This window comes from Montipora foliosa, chromosome 8 (genome assembly GCF_036669935.1).
Source record: "Montipora foliosa isolate CH-2021 chromosome 8, ASM3666993v2, whole genome shotgun sequence".
Taxonomy (NCBI): domain Eukaryota; kingdom Metazoa; phylum Cnidaria; class Anthozoa; order Scleractinia; family Acroporidae; genus Montipora; species Montipora foliosa.
Window position 1 is genome coordinate 42,940,795 of NC_090876.1, and position 12,296 is coordinate 42,953,090.

Here is a 12,296-nt window from a genome sequence, read left to right on the forward strand (position 1 = left end):
GTTTCGCCTATCTAAGGGAATTAAGGACAATGGAACAAGAGTGTAAATTATTTTTTGTTTGGAATCTCTGAGGCGTAAGGTTTACAGGTCAAATGATTTCAACGGCAAAACTCGAAGAAAAGATGGCGATATTCTGATGTCAGACTCGGAAATAGTAATTTATTGCTAGCTCTGATACTTGCTCTTGTTTTTGGTTTTTGATTTCTCTTTGCTCACGTCAACTGCAATTAGTTGACTTAAGAAAGTCAAGTTAAGAAAATTAAAGACTATTAAAGTACGCCGCCGTCAGACTTTTCCGCAACGTAAAAAACTGTTTCCATAACAGCAAGGGTTTTACCAACATATTTTGAGGCCTAGAGATCCTTGCAGGACAAAAACTTCGAGTCCATACATAAGCTGTAATTTTCCTGTCTGAATTGCCGTTGCTTCTGCCATTTTTTATAGGCTAAATTAGATACATTATAGTCTTTTATAGAGGTTTTGATGAAAGTGAGAATCCTAAATGGCGGTTCTATCAAATCACCAAAAGTGTTATGGTCACGTGATATGACGTCATAGTCGCCAAATTCTCAGAACTATACATGCTGTAAATTTCATCGTTTTTCACTAATCGGTAGTCCGTTTTAGCACTGCAAAAAGTTTTCCATTGCCTGACTTCTTTAAATTCGACATTTCTTCATGATGAGATTTGTATATCACTTTAGGGTTAAGGTAATTCCTTAGTATTGCATTGCGCATCCCTACTGCGCACGATTTTCGCGTCATTAGCGCGCGCACATGAGCACGTGCGCATACAAAACGTAAGAGATTTCGCTCAAACTAAACCCGATAACGAAATAAATGCTCCTTTTCTCTCAAACGAGCACGGTGAACCCCGATCTTTTTTTCAGGTATTTGCTAGGAACAGTCTAATAAAGAACATATTTGAAGAAGAAAAACAGAAGTAGAACATGAATTTGTTTTGGAAAACAGTTCCGTACTGGGTGTATTTTACCCAAGGCGAGGACTTCAAGCTAACCACGGAACTGTCCCAAAAAGTGCACTATTCCCACAACCAGGAAATCAAAGTCGGCGTAAATGAAGCATTACTGCTTATGTAAATAAAAGAAGCTTTATTTTCAAAATAAAATTTTGTGTCTTTGAAGTAACCAAAACTTAATTCTGTATGAAGGTGATTTGAATTTTTAACGCGAAAACAGTAAAAATACCCCATTTTACGAGCCTGCTGACGCGTAAACAAGCACGGTGACCCTATTTTTTTACTGCATTTTTTTAATGTTAATATCACGAATGTTCATTATGCCAAGTTTCCAAAAAAGTTTGATAGTAGAACAATTTCAAGGGAATTACCTTAAGTAAACCCAGTTTTTACGTACTTACAGTATACGCTGCTCGAGAGATTTAGCATAGCGTTTACGGTGAACGGCAAACCACACCCTTTCGTTTTCTCGATTGTTACACATCGTGTGCCCTGACGCACCCTGCGAGCAGAGCCTCCTTTTGCCTTTTTCTTTATCGAGGAGGAGAAAAGGAGGCTCTGCCTGAATCGCGGCAGCTCTTTGAAACCTCCCAGCCACCCATTAGGTGGCGATTTTTAAAATGTCGGAAGGGTGCAAGGATAGTGCAGTGGTGAGAGCACTCGCTTCCAATCAATGTGGCCCGGGTTCGATTTCCGGACTCGGTTTCATGTATGGGTTGAGTTTGTCGGTGCTCTACTCTGCACCGATTGTTTTTTCTCCAGGTACTCCGGGTTTCCATCTCCTCAAAAACCAACATTTGATTTGAATGGAGTTCATTTGTTGATTTCAGTTTACAGGATCCCCAATTAGTGTCTTAGAGCTAGAAGTCTTGACACTCAAATAAAATTCCTTTCTTTTTCTCAGTTCCATATTATTTCGTCCCTGCTTGGATAATGAAATTAAAAATGTAATTACTTGTTTATGAGAAATAATTCGACAAATAAATACGACGACCGTATGTGTTGTTTAAATTTTTTAATGGTCGAGAATGATAGGTATTTTACATGAAAACGTTGTTCATTATATTAACACTGAACATTTTGCAAGAGACTCATAACTTCTGCTCACGTCAAATCGACAGAATCGACGTTCAACCAATTTCTACACCTTCTTTCATCATGCAGCGTAACTCGGTTACTTTGATTCTATTCAAATTTGCATTTCGCAAAAGGGTCTGCAATGGATTTTGGCCGGCATGTTGAGCACAAGTATACAAGTATTAATTATTATTAGAATATTGTCAATTCTTCTGCGACTTCGTCGGCGTCGTCGTCGTCGTCGTCGTCGTGCGGACGCGCCCACGAGAAATACTGCTAGCCATGATTACCATGAGAAAAGCAACTTATGGGTTCTTATGAGTATGGCACTCCTCTTGGTGGCCCTGTGGGCCGCCAAGTCTATTAACAACAATGACAATGACATGACTTTCGTGGTCGTAATAATTATTCATGTCCCTCGATACATCTTTTGCACCCTGGCTACTCTCGGATGCAAATTATGCCATTCGGCAAACAAATAAACAACATGCTCTCAAAAAATCAAGTTAATGTCGTAGTAAATATCAACACTGAAGAGAAACTGAGGGCTGCCATGGTAACCAAAAGGTTTTTGTTGCACAGTCAACTCGGGGTTAAAGCAGAAATCTTTGGATGGGAATTAGAAAAGAAAACCCCTAGATTCTGCCATGCTGGAAAATGCTTTTAAAGTGTTAGAGCACTAGTAAAACTCAACACCTAGCACCATCCTTATTTGAATTCGTTAATCGCCGTTAAGACCCTCTGGGATTTCGAAATTCCTTGACTGCTTTTCCCGTCTGCACTTTCGTCAAGTCTTGTAGCGCACAACATTACTGAACAAGCATTTGAAATAAGATAACCGCGTCATCTTCAATAATCTTATTCAACATTCTCGTCTTTGATGTTGTCTTTAGAACTTCCTTCTTGGCTGCGATCCTTGATTTCTTGTTGCTTAGCAATTTTCTTTTCATTCTGTTCCAACGCCTCCTTTGCGCTTCCACTGTCCTGCTCGGTGGTTTGTTCGTTCCCAGACCCCTCACTGCCTATAACCTCGTCCCGCTTTCCGGCGATCCCACAGCATTCCTCCGGGCAGTAAGTGAAACAGTTTCGCTTGCAGGGAAGTGGACACGAGGCTGGCGGCTGGGCAGCTGTTTCAAGAACAGACGGCTGGTACATAGGTGGAGCCGGAGTGACCTGAGAAATTATTGTCATTTCATTCAATTTTCTGGAGTGAATTGGCACTATTGTCTATTTTAGCATAGAATGCCGAAAAGAGACAAGATTATGTACGCTGTTAAATGAACCAAGGCCTGCAGAAGGAATAGCGTTCTCTCCCACTAGACTTAACCGATTAGAGTGTAATGTGAGGTGCTATAGCTAGTTAGGGTTACTTCATTAGTAAAGCATTCTACGTCTTAGCGGAAGGTCATGAATACTCTTCATCAAATAAGAAACGAATTTTACAATTTTGCAACTATAAGTCATTGCTTGCAACAATGAAAAAGAACCCCGCATATATATGGGATAAGCCATTGCAATGACTTACCTGAGTCGGATAAGCTGCGGCTGGATTCATTTGGCCCTGCATCTGGGTCATCATGTTTGGGTCGCAGCAACAGCAATCTTGGCTCATGGAGCATGCCTGTGTACACGGGTCCATGCAGTTGCCTTGACAAGGAGTCCTGTCTGAGCTTTGATCATTTGCGTACTTGTAGGTCCAGTTGTAACCATTGAAAGTCAAATCAATGGCGTTGTAGTTTGGAGAAGGTGCTTGTTGTGGGGCAACTGTGGAGCAGTAACGTGGGCGTTAGGCAAACATTTGTCATTTCTGAGTATATATGGTAAGTAAACCTTATCACGCAGCTTTACTTCACAGTACTGGATTACCATTACTATTTATAAAATAATTAGTATAGTACGGGCACTCTCATTGGTCAATAGCTGTGTTTAGATGAGAGTATGGAAATACGGCTGTGACATCACACGAATTTTGAGTGGTTGTGTTGTTAGACGCGCGTTTTGATTCGCTGGTAGGAAATATGACCTTGTCCCAATCAGTTTACGGTATTATCTAAATTTAGAATAAATGTCCCGCCAAATAATGGCCAATCAGATTCGGCCTAATGTTCGCAACTCTCCTGATTGGTCCGAAACGAAGTAGCCGCACGAGGGATTGTACGTGCTAAATGCAAAATCGCGCGCGGAACGCGATGCCGCTGCATTTTGTTCCTGCAAACATCTAGCAGTGACCATTCTAAAAGTAGACAATACCGTAAACTGATGGGCCTCATTCCACCGCAGATCGAGAATTACGGGTTATGAACTTTTGTGTACATAAATGAGTGATTTGCAATTGAGTAAATTGTACCGAAAAAAGACTTCTGTATATGATTGCTCTTAGTAAAAGTTTATAACTACCTGGTGCTGGTGGGCGACTATAGCTAGGCTGCGGTGCTGCTGGAGGTCTGTTGACATCCTGAACATGCGCGTGGTGATAATGTTGGGGATAATGTTTTTTGTGATGTACAATACGATGATGAAATTTCTTTATGTGGTGAGGTTTCTTGACTTTTTTAGGCTGAAACTTCTTTGCTTTCGGCTTCTTTTTCTTAACAACGGGTGTGACGATATAAGGGATCTTGAAGTTTACAAGAAAGGAGCCATCCTTATTCTTTTTTGGCTTGTTAGCTTCGGGTTTATGGGTTAGTACTTTCTTTGCACCAAGGTGAAGAAGTGATATTTCTGTGGAGACATCAAACACAATACTCTTAAATTTAGTCATGATCATGAACTCCTGAAATGAAGTATCCTGTATCTTAAATCTTATACTTGGTGTTTTTTGCTTCAGAAAGCGTTGAAAAAAAGTTACTTTAACGGCAACTACATCGGTTAACTAAAACGAAAGATTAAATTGAGCAAAAGAGAAAACATGGCACGCATCGTCTTTCACATTATGTTACTGAGGGTACATTTGGGTCCATTTGTGTTATAGTTGGGAAGTCTAGCTCTCATAAATCATTATTCGTTAACACAGTTCTCGAGGCTGACCAATTACATCTCTTTATGGCCGCGTTGTCTTCCTAGCTCATCTATTATTTTTAGGTTCGATTGCATTTATTTATTTATTAAGAGATTGTTAGATTGTAATTTAGTAGTTATTGTTTATTCTTTGTAAATATATATCATTATTTATTTCTTTGATCGTGAGCGGGCGGTATCCTGAGAATCCTGCAATCTGATTGGTTCCGGGAGCGGGCAGTATTTTCCTATCTCCTGACCACAGTCATGGTAACCAACTACGCTAAGCGCAGAGTGAAGTTGCGAATTGAAAAAAATGGCTTCTTCTACATTTCGCCAAATTTGTTGACTTTTGAAAGCGAAACTTCACACAGTGTAAAAATACTCCTGACCGATTCATTTTATTGTACATTTGTTGACATGTTGATGAGACAATGTGTAAAATAAAAACATGACTTTTCCAGTTTTTCTTAGTAGTTTCTCCTACCTTCTAAAAATAGAATTTAGAAATAAATAAAAATGTTATTCACCGGCCTTGGTTGGTTCGTATTGGGAAAAACTGTGCCCTATGTCTCGAGACCTCGGGCACAGTTTTTCCCTGCCAATACGGACCTCCCGGCCGGTGAATAACATATATTTATTATATTTTTGTTAAGCGCTATTCAGAGATCTTTCTCTTTGTTGTAAATAGCGCTATATAAGAAATAGACTGATATTATTGTATTAATGACGCAATTTTTAACATCTGATTTCAATGGATGCAATTCCACTGTGTTTAGGATTGTTTCCGCTGAATAATATTTTTGTGCACATCGTTTTCTTTATCATTCATGATCACGAGAGACGTTGTCGTAGCTGGGTCCTGCAACCCCTTCCGGGTACCACAATTTCCTCTGTATCTTGAAGACGACGAGCTTTTAAGCCTTCAAGACTGATTTTTCTGAGACGAGAGGAGCTTTCGAGGAACGAGCCGCTGACCCGATTCTCGAGGGCGCGAAATGGTGTAAGGAACGGTTACAAAGCAGGTTATACAGACCTAAACAAAATGGTCACTGTTTTGAAGAAAACTTAATCGAGTTGTGTTTCAGGGCAAGGTCTCTCTTTGACTGCCTCCCTAAGCTGGAATATAGATGTGGGCATTATCATTTAATCAATCAGTCGATTTAAATACCAGAAAAGAACCACTTGGACCGCCCACGGAGGAAAACGGACCGCTTCAATGATCCGTCTTTGAGAAGAAGTGAGGTTTGAATTGATTTCGTTTTGGTGGAATGCTTTCTCCTTTACTTATGTAAATGCGAAGTACTTAGAATTAACAAAATATTTGATGTGCATGAGAAAGGCGGTGGGTATTTTGAGTTTGTTATGTAAATCAACTGTCGACGTTTGAGTTGACTTGAGATACTTCCGGTCAGTGTAAAATGCAGGCTGCAGACTGCAGACTGGGTCTAAAATGCAGACTAAGGTACAAAAAAGGCCTCGGCCCAGGCCTAGGACAAGGCCTTAGTCTGCATTTTAGACCCAGTCTGCACTCTGCAGTTCGCATTTTGTACTGACCGGAGATACTTCATAATCTATAATTATGCTGCACCTCGGTATTGTTTTCTGACTAAGTGCTTTTGTTTTTGTTCTTTGCCTATTGTTTTTTCAACCAATCCTGAGAAGTCTAGCAAATGGCGCCGAGTGACACAATATGAAAGCGCTAAAATTGTTTCGAGGGGGAAAATTAACAGTCAATTTTGCAGTTATGTTCCTCAGTGACCAGTCCTTTGCTTGATAGGTCTCATAATTGGGAACAATCGTAAAACGAAGTCAGTACATACATACGTACACACATAAGCTTTATTTAGACATACGTATATGCAATTGAAATAGGGAAGATATCATTGATGTTACCTATTGTCAATAATTTGGCAACCATAGTCTCATTGGCTGTCGAAACAAAAGGTCTTTTGTTCCTGTGGTTAGCACACTTGAATAACAAAAGCAATGTTTGTAAACATATATCTTCCCCATATGTTCATCCGTCGAGACATGTAATGATCATGATAATGATGAGCTTGACAATGAAACTAAATAAAACTATGGTAAGTAAGGAGTAAATCTAGTGACCATGGTACTCATTAACAATAGTTTGGCAATGAGTTCTTTAAGAAGTTGGGACCTGCAAGGGATCGAAATTGAAGAGGTTTTACACCACCTGGCGTGTCTGTGTCTTTTAAATTACAAAATCTATTTTGCGACTTACCTTTTTCTTTGTCAGATTGGATCTTTTTTGTCCTTTGCTTAGCATGATGACCTGTGCGTGTGAACACCAACAGTATTAACTGGTAAGTCTGCATTCATGGAATGATTCAGTTAAAAAAGTTTAAGAATTCTGCAAGAAGCCCTTACACAATCTTCGCATGTCGAACGAATTCACTACTGACTAACTAGTTCCAATATGGTTTGCTAGCTCAAGTGGTTGTGCCGTGCAGCGGCAGGTACATTTAACACAGGTCATTGTTTTACCAATACATAAAAAATCTAAACTAAAGCTAAACGTAGGTACAATTAGGCCTAGTTTGTAGGCCTAATGTTAGCATTGGTGAACGGTTGGGTGTGTTACTGTATTGGCAAAACAAGGACCTGGGACTTTGAAGCTGTGTTTTGTACCTGCGCGCTGTGCAGTGTGCATCATGTATAGTAGCACTACACGGCTCAATTAGGTTGAGTTCTATTCAAGGCAACCTTTTTTCCATGTTTCCCTTGTTATTTCTCAAGTTGTTCAGTCTATTAAAATGAACATTGTCCTCTTCTGAAGGTCGACACAATTCACCATTCAAAATAGATGACTTACGTATATTTCTCATGGTCAGTCATTTAAGGACTTTATTGCACTGCCCTGTTACTTATAGTTTCTCTGAGAAAAAAAAGTGCTGTCTTTGTAACGGTATTCACAATAATTCTACTTTCCTGACTCCTCGACCTTTTGTTAACAGAAGGTGACTTATACCCAGTGTTGAAATACGGCTTGTTTCACAGTGTTTTAACTAACATTGATATCGACATAGGAAATCTGTATACAAATATTATATAAGGAATTGTTATGTTATTAAAGTGACAGAACGCGAGAGAAAGTTAAAGATACCGGTCTCAAAGTCATGACAATTTCTTGTGTTCAATTACATATTTAACCATTTACTGTTTCACCAGCTAAATACCAGGTTTTAATAAACTTGAGTTTAGCCAGAAATTTTCATTGTACATATCACAAGAAACAACTCGGAATTTTGTTCCATAATCAATAGCAACATCATATTCATAATAAAGCATTTTAGGTTCAACCGCACATAATAGGCTTATTTAGCAACCGAACGGGAACGTCAGCGGCGACGGTGCGCGCAGAAAAAACACCAATGAGAATTCAGAATAGAATAGACTACACTCTTTTCTTCTCTATTCTAAATTCTCATTGGTAGTTTTGCTACGCGCGACGTTGCCACTGACGTATCCGTTCTGTTGCTAAATCAGCCTAATAGTGTTCTCGAGGTAACAACGAAAGGTCGTCTTGTTTGTGGAATATTTAGCTCACTGTTAGAGCGTCCGAACTAATAATCGGAAGGTCGTAGGTTCGACTCCTGCAAAGGAGCACTCGGATTTTTTCCGAGTATCTCCGAGTCACCACTGACGAGTCTCCTATAGTTCCAAGGTAGAGCATCCGAACTTAGTAATCGGAAGGTCGTAGGTTCGAATCCTGCAAAGGAGCACTCGGATTTTTACCGAGTATCCCCGAGTCACCATCGATAATTTTTTTACTTAGAGCGTTTTGCATGAGATGACAGTTGATTGCAACACATGTAATTTCCCTGTGACATCACAAATGGGCAACAGCCGACGCACGTTATATTGAGACAATGACACATTCGAAATCTCGTCACGGTGTAATGCTGAATTTATCCGTAATGATTAAACAAAATGACTTTTTATTTCAAGGACTTTGAACTACATTTCCTGTTATAATATTCTCAAATGAACGGGTTTCGGAAAGCTGTTCAGTAACAAAATATAATACGTGTAGAACCTTACCTACAGCGTCGTTTAGAAAATCTGTGACTTCCTTGGCGGCGTCACTGACCTTCTTACCTTTAGAAAGAAAAGGAAACTTTGGTAAAAGAGATTTACTTAACGGTACACAGCCTCCTCATTGACTATGTTAGAAATGAACCGACCGAGGTCGATGTTCGACTAAACGTTTGCGTTGGTGTCAACAAGGCTGGAAATCCAACGATGTAGTCCCAAGCTAGTAGGGTCCGAAGGATACACGGCGCTTTGTTACAAATGTTTAGTAATTTGCGTAACTATACAAACAGCGACAGCAAACTACTGACTGATACATTTGAATGTTTATATATATAAATACATTTTCGTTCTTTTGAAGGGAAAAATTTTATCAACAACTACCACCATTTGCCCTTGACTCTCACAAAAGACACCAAACTCTCGATTGCGGCCCTCACTTGAAAGACATCAGTGAGACGCAGAGAGGTTGTAGCGGTTTGGAAAAGGTAGCTGGTGTAGCTATCGTCCTTGGGAGGGAACAACAAGTCCAGATGAATGTAGGAATACGAGTGGCTATGTTAATACTGTAAACAGTGCCTCATAAGTCACATAAGCCAAAAACAAAACCATTGATAGGGGCTTTTCGGCGCCAATAGGCTGATTTAGCAACAGAACGGGAACCTCATTTTACGACGGTGCGCGCAAAAAAATGTCCGTATTCGGATCAGATTAAAGTAGAATCCAGACTATTCCGCGCGCTCACACGTCGTCAACTGAGTTTCCCGTTCTGTTGCTAAATCAGTCTAATAAAACGAACAGAATGGGAAAAAAAAACAACTTTAAGAATTCCGATTGACTGGAGGAAAACCAGTTGGCTATTTACAAGTGACGGAGAAGTTGAACCAGGGACTACAAGGTCCACCTCAACTAGAGGTCAGGAAGCGTCTTGAACCCGGAATGTCCGGAGCTCAAGGCAAGCGCCCCAACGACTGGGCTGAATAGTATTGAAATGCTTGACTGGTGACTGTGCGCTATTCTTGAGACTGCAGGACCCAGACGTATTTCACCCTTTCTTCATTGGTTATTAGATCTCGATGTTGGAAATCTCTGTGTGATTTCTTGACCTTGAGATATCTTTTTGCACACGTACGCTTCCTTAGTGACCGCAATCTCTTCATTGTGCCTGTTATACGCAATAAGAGGTTCAATGAAATTTTACGTTTTTTTCTTGTCATTCGTTGGTCCGCCAGCGTTCTCCCATAGCCGAAAGTATCAACATCTCACTTCACTGTTTAGACTAAGGCATTTGATTGCATGTTAAAGCCGTTAGTTATTGCATCCTGTTTGGCTTATTCTGAGCTCACCTATTTTTGCGTCTAATAGCTTTAGGACGGCTTTTCCAGCCTCTTGTTCTACGTTGTGATAATCAACATTGCCTCTCTTGCTACCTGGCACAACTGCACGTGAAAACAAGAATCAGTAGTCAGCGGATTTTTATGAACTTTAAAGTCTACCGGTACATTTTAACGTCATAAACATTCCTTAATAGTAAAAGGCGCGGCACATATAGCCTTTGGTAGCAAATTTGAAATTCGCAGTTTACTCAGTCAAACATAATCACCGAAAGAGCGCCTGATGACTGATGCAGACAGAGCACCATTGGTACGACTTCAGGAGAGTCAAATTTGGTTCAGTGGCAATTACCACTAAAAAAATATTCCAAGAATTCTGGTTGTTTACTAGAATGCTCTTTTATCAGAAACTGTCATCGTTCCTCTAATAATCGAAATTAATTTTCTAGTAATAAAAGAACACTTATGCGACTAGAGTGTTCAACTGAATTATCTGTCATTTCGCATTGGTAAGAAACATTGGGAAGTTAATATGCAAATTCATTCATTCTTGCTGGACTTTGTTGGCATCTTACTACAGGATAATTTTCGAGATTTTCAAGACTTGCAATTTAAAGAGTCTCGTTGTCAAAAATATCCCGAGAATGTCGCAAGCACTGAATCGTGATCGGAGCACAACACTTGAACGGTTCCCTCGAACGGCAGGTACTTATTATCAAGAAAAGTGTTTTTCATGTCGTCAACCTTCACATAACAAATTCGGCTTCATTCTTGGGAGTTTAAGCTCCTGGAGCAAAGAAGAAAAATATTTTACCTTTAAGGTTATTTAACGCTTTACCCTTCTCGTCTATAAAATCACCGGTGTCATCATTGGAAGCACTTAAGGACAATCTTGAACAGCAAAGCACGACAAGGATGCAGTAAAACACACAATCCATCCTGTTCGATTTCACTCGGATACAGTACGAAACGTAATTGCACTTCGAGGCCGACACTGTATATTTACCCTATCTGCAGAAAATACAACCCTTCAAACGATCATTTCAGAAAAATCAAAGGTAAATTTCCAGTTATTTTATGACCGAGTCACACTGGTCGATCAGCCACAAAAGGTTAATTTGAATTAATAATTTACCTTTGAATTTCTTCAGTGTGGGACACCCGCTTTGTTGCTCGATTGTTGGAACCAATCGCAAATTAGATTTCTTTCTTTAAAGAAAAAACTTGCTTGGAAATAAGTAAATTATTGACAATTTTCGATTTTGGTGTTCAAAAACGGTCAAGATAGATTTTATGGCGTAAATTTTCTAGTTCCACCTTTCTTCCTTGGGCTGATATACAAAGACGACTCCTAAGTTCCTTATAGGAACAAATTGAATAATTACGTGTAGACAGAGAGACCACAAAATTTGAAGAGGAGATAAAGAAATGTAGTGATAGCGAAAAAAGATTTGATAAACTGTCTTGGATATGGTTTAGTACATTGGATTCTTTGCTTTCAGCTCTTGTATCGCTTGCTCGCATTACTTAAAAACGCTTGACTTATTGCCACTTAAATGTGATACCGGCCATGAATTGGAAATCGCATAACCTATTTTTGGCAGTTATCTTAGTTGAAATACGTTTGAGACTGGTACCGACGTTGCTACGGAGTGTTTTAATTTCCTTTCCTCAGCGAAAAATATTCTTTGGTCAGAACATTGTCCGGCGTTGAGTTCCTAAAGCTTCCCGAAATTTCAAATGCGGTTGGGTACAAAAACTACGGTGGTTTGCGAAACAGGTAGGAATAATATAAATTCCTTCAAGGTTTCCTGTTATGTTTTGTTTTTCGAAAACTTAAGTAATCCCTG

General features: G+C 39.6%; 1 protein-coding gene and 1 long non-coding RNA gene across 2 annotated transcripts in view; one reads left to right on the forward strand and one right to left on the reverse strand.

Moving 5' to 3' along the window:
* Window positions 1-1,984: 1,984 nt before the first annotated feature.
* On the reverse strand, window positions 1,985-11,571 carry LOC137967311 (uncharacterized). Its single transcript, XM_068813830.1, has 7 exons — window positions 11,261-11,571; window positions 10,459-10,551; window positions 9,122-9,178; window positions 7,302-7,352; window positions 4,454-4,777; window positions 3,582-3,820; window positions 1,985-3,229 (listed from the first exon to the last, which is right to left on the reverse strand). The coding sequence occupies exons 1-7, from the start codon at window positions 11,382-11,384 to the stop codon at window positions 2,915-2,917; spliced, it is 1,203 nt and encodes a 400-aa protein (XP_068669931.1). The 5' UTR covers window positions 11,385-11,571; the 3' UTR covers window positions 1,985-2,914.
* The window catches only part of LOC137967313 (uncharacterized), a 13,971-nt gene continuing 7,793 nt past the window's right edge, over window positions 6,119-12,296 (forward strand). The window contains exons 1-2 of the long non-coding RNA XR_011116518.1: window positions 6,119-6,293; window positions 7,317-7,383. This is a non-coding gene — a long non-coding RNA (uncharacterized lncRNA). The remainder of the gene's footprint in view (window positions 6,294-7,316; window positions 7,384-12,296) is intronic.